Here is a 13,789-nt window from a genome sequence, read left to right on the forward strand (position 1 = left end):
AAAAGAGAACTACTAAAGAACAATAAGGATTTAAAATATTAAGACTGAAGGCTTGTCCAATTCTTGCCTTTAAGAAAGTTAAAAATAAAAAACAAAACCTTGAATGAGATGATATGGCTACTATACTCATTCTGAGTTGATAAAGGGTTACTTCCATGCACCTGATTTTGGAGATTTCATTGAATGAGATCAGTATCTGTTTTTTCCTTACAAAAATAACCAGAGTTCCCAGAATGATACAACATAAGAAATTTATATTACAATATTTGTTTATTCTATATCCTTTAAGAAAAATAAATACTGTGTGAGGCTATGAGGAACAGAAAAAGAAACACGCCTGAAGATTTTTGACCAAGAATATATATATTTTTAATAAATTATATATACTTTTTTCCATTTACCAAAGTTCATCAAAGAATGCCCAAAATTATTAAACCATCTTCATTCTTCAGGAATTATTCATTCACAGAGCAGACCACCTATAGAAAAAGATTTTAGAAAGTCAGATTTCAAACATCATGGAGTTAAGGAAGACCACTAGAAATTAGTGTCTCAGCCAAGTACTATTAACTAACTGCCACAATTATTCTAAACTAAATGAAATAAAAGATCCACATTTTAAAATTCTAGTTTTGTCTAAAAACATCACTGAAACTGTTCAATTCATTACATTGTTTAATCTTCAGAAGTCTTTCTTGAAGTAAAAATGATTTACTTATTTTCTCAAATATATCTTCCCAAAAAGGCTAAGGCAGTTTATTTTACAGATATTCAAAAGAGATATGCAAATCTTTACTTGGTGATTCAAATGTGTTTGGCAAAAATGCATTAAGTGAAAGGCAGAAAGTCAGCTCTGTATACAAAACACTTACTGTGGAAAGTTACTTAATCCTACGGGCAAAATAAGGGTAACTCTTTTGAAATCCATTTGGAAAGATCAAAAAGGGAAAGTAGCAGAGGACAGGGTTGCCGGTCTAGTTTGTCAGTACCAGTCTTCTCTCCAGGCAGCTCCCACCCACCTCCACCCACACCCGCAGTACTTATTCCAGAAGACAGAGAATAATGCTAAAAAGGTAACTAAGTAATTTGAACTAGCCAACTCTTCAAGTCTAATGCAAGTGCTTCCCTCATCTAGCTATTCCCTATATTTGGTTTAAAAAGAGAAGCCTCCTCAACAATAAAACATCTAAACTCTCTTTTCTAAAAGGCTCAAAGGAAGAATACAGTTAAGGAAAGGTTTGAGCAGCAAAGATAACCAAAAATAAAGTTCAGTTGAACTTAATAAATACTGAGTATCACCACCACTCAGTGCTAGTTCTCTAATTTTTTTTCAATTTTAGCCCCCAAACTGAGTTCTCAAGGTTCCTTCTGAATCCTAAGGGCAAGAAGATACTACTTGCCATTTCCTCTTTACATTTCTGATCAGGTTCTAGGTTCTTCTAGTTTCTCTTTCAGTAAAAGCAGTCATAAGACAGAAGAAAGTGTTTGGAATCATCACCATCATACGCAAATTTTCCTTAGGAGTAGTTTTCAAGTTTCTGCCTTTGCCACTGTTAAATCTTTAGGTAGTTTATATTTAGCATTATCTCTTCTAACTTCTTCAGCTTAAGCCAGTGGTTCTCAAGAGTACACCTTGAAAATTACCCAGGAGATTGAGTCAACAGGCTTGTGAATTTGAGAAAACACCCCTCAGGTGATTGTTAAAGATATACCTCTGGCTGAATGTAGCCTACTTTATATTAAGTCCCAATCTACTGGTTTTAAGGTACAATTAAGACATATCTCATTTAGGAAATAACATTAACATCTACAAAGGTTTTTGAATTATAGAACTTCCATAATCATTACTGAAGACCTAAGTTTGCAAAATATTTTTCCTTTGAAGCTAATCTCAGAAAAATGTTGTCTAATAGTATAAGAGATATCTATTTAGTTAAGTTTATCTTAGTGCAGACAGTAGTGTTGTATTTTACCCTATAGCCAATGACCTGGTTACTGAGTTATATACTGATGCATTTTAATAATGTCTTTCCAATTAGCATTCATAATAAAGTTTTAGGATTAAAGACCAAGACTATGTGCAATCCTAAAAATGAGCATGTTGGCGATAAAACCTCATTAAGTACAAGCAAAGAATGGAGTGTAAAGTGCTTGTGATTTGGGGGAACATAGACTATCTAGACTCTAGTTTTAATTCCACCATCTATCCACTCTTGAGCAAGTCTGTTTTGACTTCATTGTTTCTCCATTTTCCCATGGGGGTTGGGGAAATAGGATACTTGGGACCAATGGAGATCCAAACACCTGTTCTTCTTCCAATTACTCATTATTACACTGAAAATGAAAAGATGACTTTTTTAATGGAAGATCCTTAGAAAGGCCCTATGTGGATTCATAATGTTCTTCTGATAACCAGAATTCAAATATACATTATCAGGTCATATATTCAACAGACCTCAATTGAATGGCTGCTATCCACAACTCCCAAGTATGAGATATTCCTTTCTAGTTTCTATTGGACAGTTTATAAAGCCTACTCATATATATATCATTTAATCATCACAATGACTCTGTGAAGTAGTTTGGTTATGTATTATCATCTCTCCTTTACAGGTAAGGAAACTTAAGGTTCAGAAAGTTAAGGATTGGCCCAAGACCACACAATCAGTTAAACATCAGGTCTTCGAAGTCCAAAGATCTTGTATTTTCTTTTATACACAAATGAAGTCCATAGGAATCACTCTCACTCTCTTTTTGAACAAAATAAGAAAACTATATCTTCTGGTCCTTATGAATGTATGCTACTTATAACAACTATACTACCTCTGTGGTCCACATGAAGTCCAAGAGAAGCTTTTGATGCTCCTAAAATTATCATTTTAAAAATCACCTTTTTTATCACAGCTTCCACAACTTGACTTATACAACTGACAAGGAAGAGAGTTAGATTATGAAGAAGTGTGGAGGAGCGACTGTCCTATGAAGTGACTCTTATCTGTCATGCAAGCTGGACCTGGCTAGAACAGAGGTTGCTTTCTGTAACTCCCCCTTACAGACTGTCTGCTGGTAACTGATGTTCTAACATAAATTAGCATCCCTCCGTTTCCTCCTGCTGGTCCCTTAAACAGGCCTGCTGTCCCAACCTGGTCAAGCATATAAAGTAGTTTCATATAATAGACATTTACTGGTTCCTGTGACTATTCTTCTCCCTTTACCGTACACAGTTCTCTTGTTGCCTGCCAAGCAGTATGGGGATCCATTTCATCTTAAAACCAGAAGACAGGCCTCATATGTACGTTTCCCTTAACAAACTTCATTAATTACCAGACTGGAGTAGCCAGCCTCTTTCTTCAGACTTTCCCTGCCTTCCGCTTAGGGGGGTAGATTTTTAGCCTCAGGGCTTTCCCCTGGGTCTACGTTTACTAATAAGAAAACAATGTACAAATGTTGAAATTCCATGCCTTTGAAAATGATCAACTGGTGTATTTATACTTTTTAAGAACATCCCCTCATCCAAATTTACTTATTTTACAAAATGATTCACCATGGGATTTCTTTAAATAACCAACTAATCTAAAAACCACTTAAGTATATTCTGTATACATTGAGTAGATGCCATGCCATATATATATGGCATATATATATATATATAGATATTATGGTTCTCTTTTTATAAATGAAAACAGTAAAACCCAGAGAGGATTATGTCTGATGAACATTAAATGGAGGTGAAGTAAAACACATGGTAAGCTAGGCATCAGAAGAACCAAATTAAGCCTAAGGACTTTCAGCCTAGACTGTTTTCCAGTACACAGTGATACTTCTTATTGGCTCAGGACAAGTTCCTTACCCCTCCTTTTTTATGGCTCAGCGAGGAACAATGGCCATATGTTAAATTCCAAAGAGGCAGGGAAGAGGTGAAAGAAAAATAAGCCAGGCTCTCCATTGCTGTTATATTGGTATATCGCTTTGGCTATATCTCTAAGCTATTATTAAATTAAAGGTGGTGGTGTGGTATATATGAGAGGGCCAGCACAAAGCAGACGGAGTCTGCCTGGAGACAGAGGTTCCAGTTCTGATCCTGCTACCCCTCTTCAGGAGTCATTTCATACCTATAGGACTTAGTTTCCTCATTTATTTATTCACTTAATTAATAATTCTCTATTGAGTACCTATTATGTACTATTTTAGGTCCTGGAGATACGACAGTGAGGAAACAGAAAATTCCTACTCTCTCAGAGCTTACATTTTAGTTGGAATAAAGCAATGTAGATGATAAGTAAAACTAAAAATTCAGTCCCTGTTTTACTGGCCACATTTCAAGGGCTCAACAGCCACATATGACTACTACACTGGAAACTGCAGGTATAGAACATTTTCCTTATCACAGAAAGTTCTGTTGGACAATGGTGGGATAGAGTGATGGGATCGGATGCTATTTTAGTTAGAATGTTGAGAGAAAGCCACTCTAATAAGAGTGCTGTGAAAAGAGACCTGAGTGAAATGTGGGAGTGAGTCAAGTTGCTATCTGAAGGAAGAGCCTCCAAACAAATGAAAATCATTTATTTATGGTACTGTTGTATACACATCACTTAAGGTCCCTTTCAGCATTAAAATTTAGATGTAAAGTTCTTTAAAAAAATGGTCTGAGGTTTTAATTTTATTAAAGTACAGTATAAGAGAAATAACAATTTCATTTTGTTTTGCAGAAGGCAATGCTTCCATGTGCTGCCTACTGTTTTAAAATAACTTACTAAAGATCCACAACATTTGAAACAAATGAATATTTTCTTAGTTCAAGTTAGACAACTGAATATTTTGAACTTCCTAACCCATGATTCTGACTCTAACATAACAAAGTGCTTTTATCAAGTCCTTTCTTGAAAACTAATTCCCACTTCCCCAAATCCACTGAATGCCTCTCAATTTATTAGCACCATTTAATCCCTACATTAGAAACTAAAGTTATTTTTTAGTGATACTTCAGCATATTAGATTAACTGGGAGAACTACCTTTCAGATAGAATGTTGCTAAGTTTGCAAAGCAGTACTGAAATTTGAAGTGATAAATCAGGTCAATCAGAAAGGACCGTGCTCACCATTTCATATCTTAAATCCCAGGGCTCTCATGCACTCCTTGTGGGCCTCAATTAGGTGTCCACAGTGCTCTTCTCCTTTCTCAATGATGCTACAAAACAAAATGTACTTGTTATCTAACAAAACAATCATTAAGCACGTCAGTAGTAAATAAGCATGCATAATACTGATGCAGAGTGAGACAGAACACAGGTCTGATGGAATGTAGCTAGAGTTAAAAAAAAATTCTATTATACCAAATGGCTTTGTTTTTATTGGTTCTTGTGGTATTTCCACGCCCATGAAGATGGTCCACAGATAACTTGTATTTTGGGGGAATCTGATTAGCAGTAATGAGTATGCATATCAAATAGTGCCTCTGGTCCATATCCAAGGAATATTGCTCTATAATTAAATAAACTGACTAAAAAATATTTACATTAAATAAAGGATATAGAGAAGAGCTTAATTTTTTGCCTGCTATCACAGAGGAATTACATTTTTGATTCTGCCCAATATGCAAATACACCTCAATAAATCTACTTCTAAGACACCCCACAACATAAACAGCAAAAAAAATCTGTCAGCCAAGAACAGCTTGATGAGACCTCCCTCAAAATGATTAAATTTTTCACTTGTAAAATTCTCAAAGTAAAGAATAGGGCACACAGCTTATTTCAAGGGCCTGAATATGTAATTTTAGAAAAGAATCAAGTTACACCAAATTCAATTGTTAAGAAAAAACTGACCCCTGACTATAGATATCTGGAGAAGCCATAGTGGTCTGATGCAATTGATAGAAAAGGTATTTAAAGAAAGGTAAATTCTCCTTCCATCTAAATTCTATGCATCCTTCAATAGCTCAAGGGCTGCCTGTAAATGAGTGACTGCCTAGGATGGTGAGTTCCTTATGAAGATATTAGCTAGCATTCCCAGATCATTTACTGGATGCTTTAAATACTGTACTAGGCACTTGATGTGGCTTCTATCATTAACCCTTAACAGTAATCTTAGAGGCAGATATTTTTATTAGGCCCATTTACAGACATATGAGACAGCTATGTTAAATAATTTGCTCAAGGTCAAAAAGGTGAACCGGGATTCAAACCTTGATTCTGGATCCCAGATTCTGAATCATGACACAATACTATTTGAAGGTTTAATAAGCACTTACTATTACATAGTACTAACTATGGAAGCAATTTTCATATCTCATTTGTAGTTTTTCAGTTCTCTTTCCACATTATTATTTGCAAAGTACTAAGTATTAATAAAAAGCACTGAGCTCCAACAACTCTTCAATTATGATTTCTTTATGTGACGACAAAAGGGGACTAGGAGGAGAGGTGTATAAATTATCTGAGAATTCCTTCTCATCAAGATTTGTTCCAGAACAAGCTGTATATGATGAAAACAAACAAGAGCTTTTGTGGATTGATGGTAATCTGGATGTACTAATTCTGAACACTGTGTCACCTAACGTTATAGGCTACTGAATTTTAAATCATCTACCTAAAATGGAGGGGAGAGGTAGGAAGAACTCTTTAATACTGTTAAGAAACGTACCACGTGTCCTACTATGTCTAAATTTAGAGAGAAATTGCCAGAAAACGATTATACTTTGGTCTTGTCAAATCTTCTATTGTAGTGGAATAGCAATCACTGGTATATCTCTATTAACTCTAAGCTCTTTTCAATCAAGTAACACATTTACCTATTTCTACATCTCCCGGCCTAAGGCAGTGCTTGATATAACACATGCTCAAAAACCCTTCGTAGGAAGAAATGGAGTGTGTGAAGCTAGCCCGGGTCAATCTAATCTTTCTCCTATTCCTTCATTCGTTTCCCGGGCCGAGCTGCGGGCTGTCAACAAGGCAGCCAATCGCGAAGCCTATTAGGCCCTAATAACCCTAAAAAAGAGCTGCTCGGCAAAGCGAAGGCGAGACAAGCTCAAGGCGGGGCAGACAGCAGAGTCACCGGAAAAATGCGCAGGCCTGCCGGCCGCCCCCTCCCACGCCTGCGCACTGACCACGCATCGCGTGCTTTCTTGGTCTCCGGGCAGGCGCAGCACGGCTTCAGCGGCTTCTTCTCCTGCGTCTCAGGCGGGGACGGGCTGGCGGCCGCCAAACCCGGCATCTTTCAGGCCGAAAGCAGCAACTAGCACTGGAACCCTCAATTCTCCCAGCCTCCGCATGCGCCAATTGGCCCGCAGGCACTTCCGGGAGCCGCTCTAGAAAGGACAGGAAGTTCTGCCTCTCTCAGGCGGATGGGCGTGAGGGAGTAGGAGGGGGGAAAGGATAAAAAGAGCGCGTGCGCAGAAAGGCTAAATGACGGCTAAAGCAGAGCACCTCTTCTGCGCAGGTGCAGGTAGGCGGGCTAAAAGGGCGCGGAGAGCTTATTAATCACCTTGGGGGCGGACTCACAAAGTTTAAGAATGCGGTCACTCAGACTTCATTCAAGCTCTCCACCTACTGCTAATGTGGAAAAAGTGAAGCTCTGGAAAGTGAGAGGACCTGTCTACGCTAAACTCTAAAAGAAAGCACTTTCGAAAGCTAGCTTCTCTTGCGTAACAGATTAGCTCCCCATATTTCAGGTTGGGACACTATCTGCCTTTTCTTTCTTGCCCCTCTCCCCCACTCTCTTTCATTGCCATAGTTAGAATGATTAGCAATCCACAAGTGTTGGGGGAAAAAAATTCACTGTCACCCATACCTCACCCCATACACTTTAAATCCTTGGCTAATTTATGTTTATAGCTCCCTCTCATAGGATAAATATACCGGTTAATAAAATTGCAAAATGCTTTTCCTTGACACTTCTTGAATTCCATTGGCTGGGTTAGTAAACTGGTGCCATTGTTATTTGCAGCAGAATGTACATAACCATTGCTTTTTTTTCTTCCAGAGAACTATTGAAGAAAGGGAATGAAATTTTTTAAAGCAGGTCTTTCAGGCGTTGTTCAAATAGCTGCCTGGTGATAGACATTTTGGGTAATCAAACTTTCAATATCACCTAACCAAGGTTTATTTCTGTATTTCAGAGCTTCAGCTCAGCTCAGAGAGTCTATAGGTATGTCTGTGAACTGGTGCCATATGGGATTAGTTTATGTGTATTTTCCATGTTATTGAAACCAAATCCATTTTGTCATTTAAAAACTTCTAATAAGCATGATTTTTACCTTATTCTGGATTGGTATGTTTCATAATACAGCATATCCCCTTATGTTCTAAACGCACCCTTATCTACTATTATCAGTTCTTTTAAGTAAGTATTTGCTCCCATTGTTTAGTATCTTGCTATTGAAAACTGCTTCTTGGACTAGCAATATCAACATCACTTGGAAACATACAGTAATACAGTTCAACAAATCAGTGGGGAAAAGAAAGTAAACCGGAGAAAATGAAACACATCAAAAGGAGGGGCCCTGGATGCATTAAAGGTCTACATGTGAAAGGTCAAACTAAAAAATTAATAGAAGATAGTAGAGGAGATTGTCTTTATACTGTGGGGTGGATAACAACCTATTTGATAGCATTTCAAAAACACAAATCGTAAGTAAAAAAATTGATAAAGTTAATTACATCAAAACAAAGACTTGAGGTTTTTACATAGGACATGCTAAATTAATTAAACAAGGTCATTAGATTGATGTGGTTCTAATGCCTACATAAGCAACCTAAAATCTAAGTTTATAAATGCCTTTGGGTTACAAAATCAAATTGCTAAGGACAACCAATCACAAACAGCCAAGTAAGCTGTAAGGCTGTAAGCTGTAGCCAATCAATAATTTCTTACTTTTCTTCAACCTTTATAAAGCCTCTCCCCAGGATCCTTTCCATGGAGTATTCCTAACCACTTCTGGTTTGGTACTGCCCCACTCAAATTTTGCTTGAATAAACTCAAAACTTTTAATATGCCTCAGTTTATCTTTTTAAAGACACTATAGACAAAGTTAAATAAGTGACAAATTGGTAAAAGATACTTGAAATATCTAAATCCAACAAGGAATTAATGTCTAGAATATTTAAAGAACTTATAGTAAGTAACAATAAGAGAATAGCAACCCCAATAGGAAAATGGAGAAGGGATATGGACAGACAATATATAAAAGTAGAAACGTTCAAGTGACATTTTTTGTTTTTCTGCTTATTTAAGACAAGAGAATATATAGAACATGTAGAAGAGAAAACCCCAGTCCAATACTCATAAGAAGAGCTATTTCGAAAGAGTACTAATCGTAGAAATGGAAACTAAAACAATGATGAAGTATCACTTTACAGCCATTCAACTGACAAAAGTTAGAAAACTGAATTATGCCAAGTATCGGTGAGAATGCAGAAGTCCTCCCAGGTTACTTACTGTTGAGAATGTAGACTAGTCCAGCCATTTTGGAGGCAGTTACGCAGTATCCAGGTAATTTAAGAGTAGGTGCATATTCTATGGCTCAGCACTTCTATTCCTAGACTGATATTCCAAAGAACTTCCATAAGAGAAGAACTTCCAGCAAGTCCATAAGAGAACATGTATGGGGAAAAGTGTCACCGCATGTTTATGTGTCAGGGAATTGGAAGCAATCTGGGTATTCATCACTAGGGAGGTAAATAAGAAAATGTGGCATACTGGGCACAAACTAGAAGAAATTGCCAACATAAACATATAGTAACATGGACAAAATTTTTAAATAGCATGGGAAGTGGAAAAAAGTAAGAATGCATACCCAAATACCATTTACATAAATTAGAGAAGGAGTACAAAACCAAAAATACACATAAAAACACATATGTAAAATGATTTGCTTTAAACAGTTAGAATGGTTGTCCATGAGGGGAGGCAAGAGGGAGTAGAGCCTGGGAATAAATGCAAATAAATAAAACGACCTTGAAAGGACCAATGATAATAATATGTCATGCACAGAGGATAAATAAGTGAAGTATCTGCACCTGAAGAACAAGGAAAACTATGCTGGTCACATTCCACTAAATGTAGTTTGGAAAACACTGTTTTATGGGGTAGAAATTGAATTTAATTACTTTAATGTACTCTTTAAAGCAAAATAACTTTTATTCTAAGGGCTTAAGCCACTTCCTTACTTTTAAGTAAAAATAATCATTATGTCATAAAGAGATATTGCGAATTTCTAGATAATGTGCTGTGATCTTATTATACTCATTTTGTACACCCATGAAACCAAAATGGTAGCATATGGTAGACACAGCACAAATGCTTTTAACTTAGACAAATTACTCCCAATAAAGCTTTATTTTGCCCTGTTGCTACCAAGAATCTAGAAGTATTATTTTTTCCATAGAAGGATTTCTCTCATCTTAAATATGCAGAGAAACAAAAAGAGGGAAAAGAAAGAAAATGTTTGAACTGATTCTCCTTTCTAGTACTGTCCAAGAACTCTTATATTGGCACTGATAATAGAGAAGACAGATTTTTAAAATGTGCTCACTTAGACTGCCTAATTAGTTGAAATGACAACATAACCTTCAGCTACCTTTCACATATGTGGGACTGTTGAGTTTGTGAACCATCACTTAATCTTCACAGCAGTTGAACTTATTTGCATTTATAGATGAGAAAATTGAGGTTCAGAGATGAACATGATTTGTTCAAGGTCACATAACTTGTAAGTGGCATTTTCTCCCTCTAAGATCTGTGTTCTATCTACTATCCCACTTGTCTAAATGCAGGGTGAATATTACTTACTTTAAAATTAATCATTGATCTGTATTTACATTACTAAATTTTATGTTTAGGAAATGAACAAGTAACAGAAAGAAATATCTAAGAGAGTTTAGGGAATTAAGAAACTTGAGATAAGCTGTAGATACAGATTATAGACCAAAAGACTGAAACAGATTTTCTGCAATTGAGAAAACATTTTTCTTACCCATTCTCCTTTCCTGCTCTTCTCTTCAGTGAAGAGAGGGTACTTGTAGTGCCAACACTCGCTGTCACTTCCTCAGGGTAAGCTAGTATTGGCAGGCCTCAGGCAAAAAAGTTGGGTAATAGCTCCTTGCCCCCACTCCCACTCCCTTTAACCTGCTGTGTTCAAGATATTAACCAAGGACTCTTGTTTTCCTGCCTGAGCACAGTGACTCTTAAACTCTTTGAACAACTGCTTCTTAGGGATGCAATATTCTTCTACCCTTGAAAAAAAAAAAAACCAAAAAATGTTCCTTTCTGTAGTGAAATATTTACTCATTTATACCCAGCTACTTAACTCTCCTCTTGTTTCAGAATGGTACAGCTAATCCACACATGTGGGTTACTTTTTCTTCTGCCTTTTAATTTATGAATAGGTAAGCTTTAAGGTCAACTACTGATTTTTACATGATCAATTTTGCTTTACTTTTCTTACCCAGGCTAAATGCCTTTAGATTTGTGGGATGGCCTGTCTTAGTATTAAAGGAAAAGTAAGAGGATAAAACAATGAAATTTAGTGTTTCCCATTCTACCTTAAGAAAAATCTCAGTAACCCACTTCCTCCAAGAAAAACACAACAATTTTTAGGGCTGTAATTATAGATTACATTGAGAGTAGGTGGCATGTAGAGACTTAATATTAAAAGACTGGATTCAACCATCTGTTTTACAAAGGCACTCTGAGGTTAGTTTGATTAGTACCTTTTATATCAAGTTCTTGCTTCTCAATTCTGATTTTAACCAGCAATACTATTTTAAGCCTCCGGGTTTTTTGCTATTGCTATAATTGCTAATTCAGTAAGCAGCAAGAATTGACATGGTGACTCTAATGGGCTTGTTCTTAGTATAGTGAATATATTATTGTATGGTACTAAATGGGGACATTTGCTATAAATGGCACCAAGCAATCATTCTGTGGATAGGATGACAGCCCTACTAATATAACAAGCTATAGGAAATACTTTCTAAAATTCCTCCTTGAAAAAGATATTCTGAACTATTTTTCATGCCTAACTATCCCAGGTGTGAAGATTTTACCAAGTAAGTGTGGGTAGTTGAGGTTGGTAGAGAAGGAGTGACACCATATGCTGAGAGAAGAATTACAAGCCTTGAGTTCTCATTTGCCTGGTTAGTAGGTTCAAAGGTAATTTTGTATAGCATTTACATTACTGCCTCTACAAAAAAAAAATACTTTCTAATATCCATAGGTAAGTATGTGCTTCACATCATTCTCTAGAGCTTTCTGAAAACTCTGAAGGGTCTGAAGGTTTACCTAGTTGCCTGCCACAGTTCCATGAATGCTGGTAGAAGCCAGCAAGCTGCTGGGTCATAGATGAAGGATAATTTATTACCTACAGCAGTAGCAGCAAAGTATCAGCATTTTTGTGCCAGTTCTCTGAGCCCCAATTCCCAGAGTGATGTGAAGAAGGCTAGATGTGACATCTGCTTACACACTGGGTTGCAGCATGAGAAAGGAACAGTGAGCTTAGGAAACCCAAGTGTTTAATAATGGGCAGTAAGAATGCCTGCCCTTTGCTCAAAGGAAGACACTATCTATGAATTCTAAGGCTTTAAGCACACCTACCCTTTGCTCTAGAGGCAGGCACTGTCTCTATTGCCAAGGTTGTCTCCTACACAAAGGAACAAAGGCAGACAGTGCCCTCCTCCTTTTTTTCTTTTCTTTTATCTAAGATAAGAGACAAACAGAAACATGAGAGACTCTTGGAGAACTGTCTTCCTACATGGCAAAGTATAACTTTCATTTTAATGAAATTTTATTATTAACTAGCATCCCTCTCCAATATCAAAGTTTCTTCCATACTAGTAAACTAAAAGACATAGAACCTAATTTCAAAAAGATTGTGTATTAGTTCTTGATGATTGTATAACAATATTACCACAAACCTAGTGGTAACACCTTTATACATCTTAATACGCCTCACAGTTTTTGTAGCTTAAGTGGCTCCTCTGATTAGGGTCTCATAAGACTGCAATCAAGATTTTGGATGAGACTATGGTCTGATCTAAGGTTCCACTGGGGAAAGATATGCTTCTAATCTCACTCAAGTTGTTGGCAGAATTCAGTGTCTTGCAGTTGTAGGACTGAATGATTTGGTTTCTTGCTGGCTTTGGGTTGAAGGCTGCCCTCAGCTCTGACAGGCTGCCTATAGATCTTTGCCACATGAGTTTCCCCAAAATGGCCACTTGCTTCCTCAAAGCCAGCAAGGGAGTAAGCAATTCCAGCAAAATGGCTACTATAGTCGATGTAAGATAATCATGTTGTCACATATGTCCCATCATAGTTGACATATTCTCTTGGTTAGTGTTTTCTAATGTGTTTATGGAGGGGGCTGGCTGTTGGCTCCTTCAGATAATTTATCTGATAGAGCGAAGCAAAGTCTTTCTGAGGAGGGGACATTCTAGCTGAGACCTCCAATGATGAGAAGTCAGTGGTGAGGAAATGGGGCAGGACAGGATGAGGAGCATTCTGGGGAGAAGGAACAGAAAGTGAGAAATGTAGCTATTCCCTCAGACAGAAAAATATTATAAAATACAATATCATTATAACATTGTATTTTATTTGTTTGTGTTTGTTTTTTCAGTGAGCTGTACAAATTATCTCAAAATCTGCAATAGCTATTTTATAGTAGACAGTAAATTTGTTAGTAAATGGATGTATTTATTCATTTAGGAATCATTCTATTAAGCTTTTGTGTAGCAGTTACTTCAGAGATACAAAATAATGAAGGCCTGTGCCCTCAATGAACTCGTTGTGGAGAGCA

General features: G+C 36.8%; 1 protein-coding gene across 1 annotated transcript; it reads right to left on the minus strand.

Moving 5' to 3' along the window:
* Nucleotides 1-344: 344 nt before the first annotated feature.
* COX17 (cytochrome c oxidase copper chaperone COX17) lies at nt 345-7,324 on the minus strand. The gene is made up of 3 exons (XM_039843097.1): nt 7,106-7,324; nt 5,100-5,188; nt 345-479 (listed from the first exon to the last, which is right to left on the minus strand). Exons 1-2 carry the CDS (start codon nt 7,210-7,212, stop codon nt 5,104-5,106), a joined length of 192 nt encoding a protein of 63 aa, XP_039699031.1. The 5' UTR covers nt 7,213-7,324; the 3' UTR covers nt 345-479; nt 5,100-5,103.
* Between the last annotated feature and the right edge of the window lie 6,465 nt (nt 7,325-13,789).

The sequence above is a fragment of the Pteropus medius genome, unplaced genomic scaffold, assembly GCF_902729225.1.
Source record: "Pteropus medius unplaced genomic scaffold, Ma_sr-lr_union100, whole genome shotgun sequence".
Lineage (NCBI taxonomy): Eukaryota > Metazoa > Chordata > Mammalia > Chiroptera > Pteropodidae > Pteropus > Pteropus medius.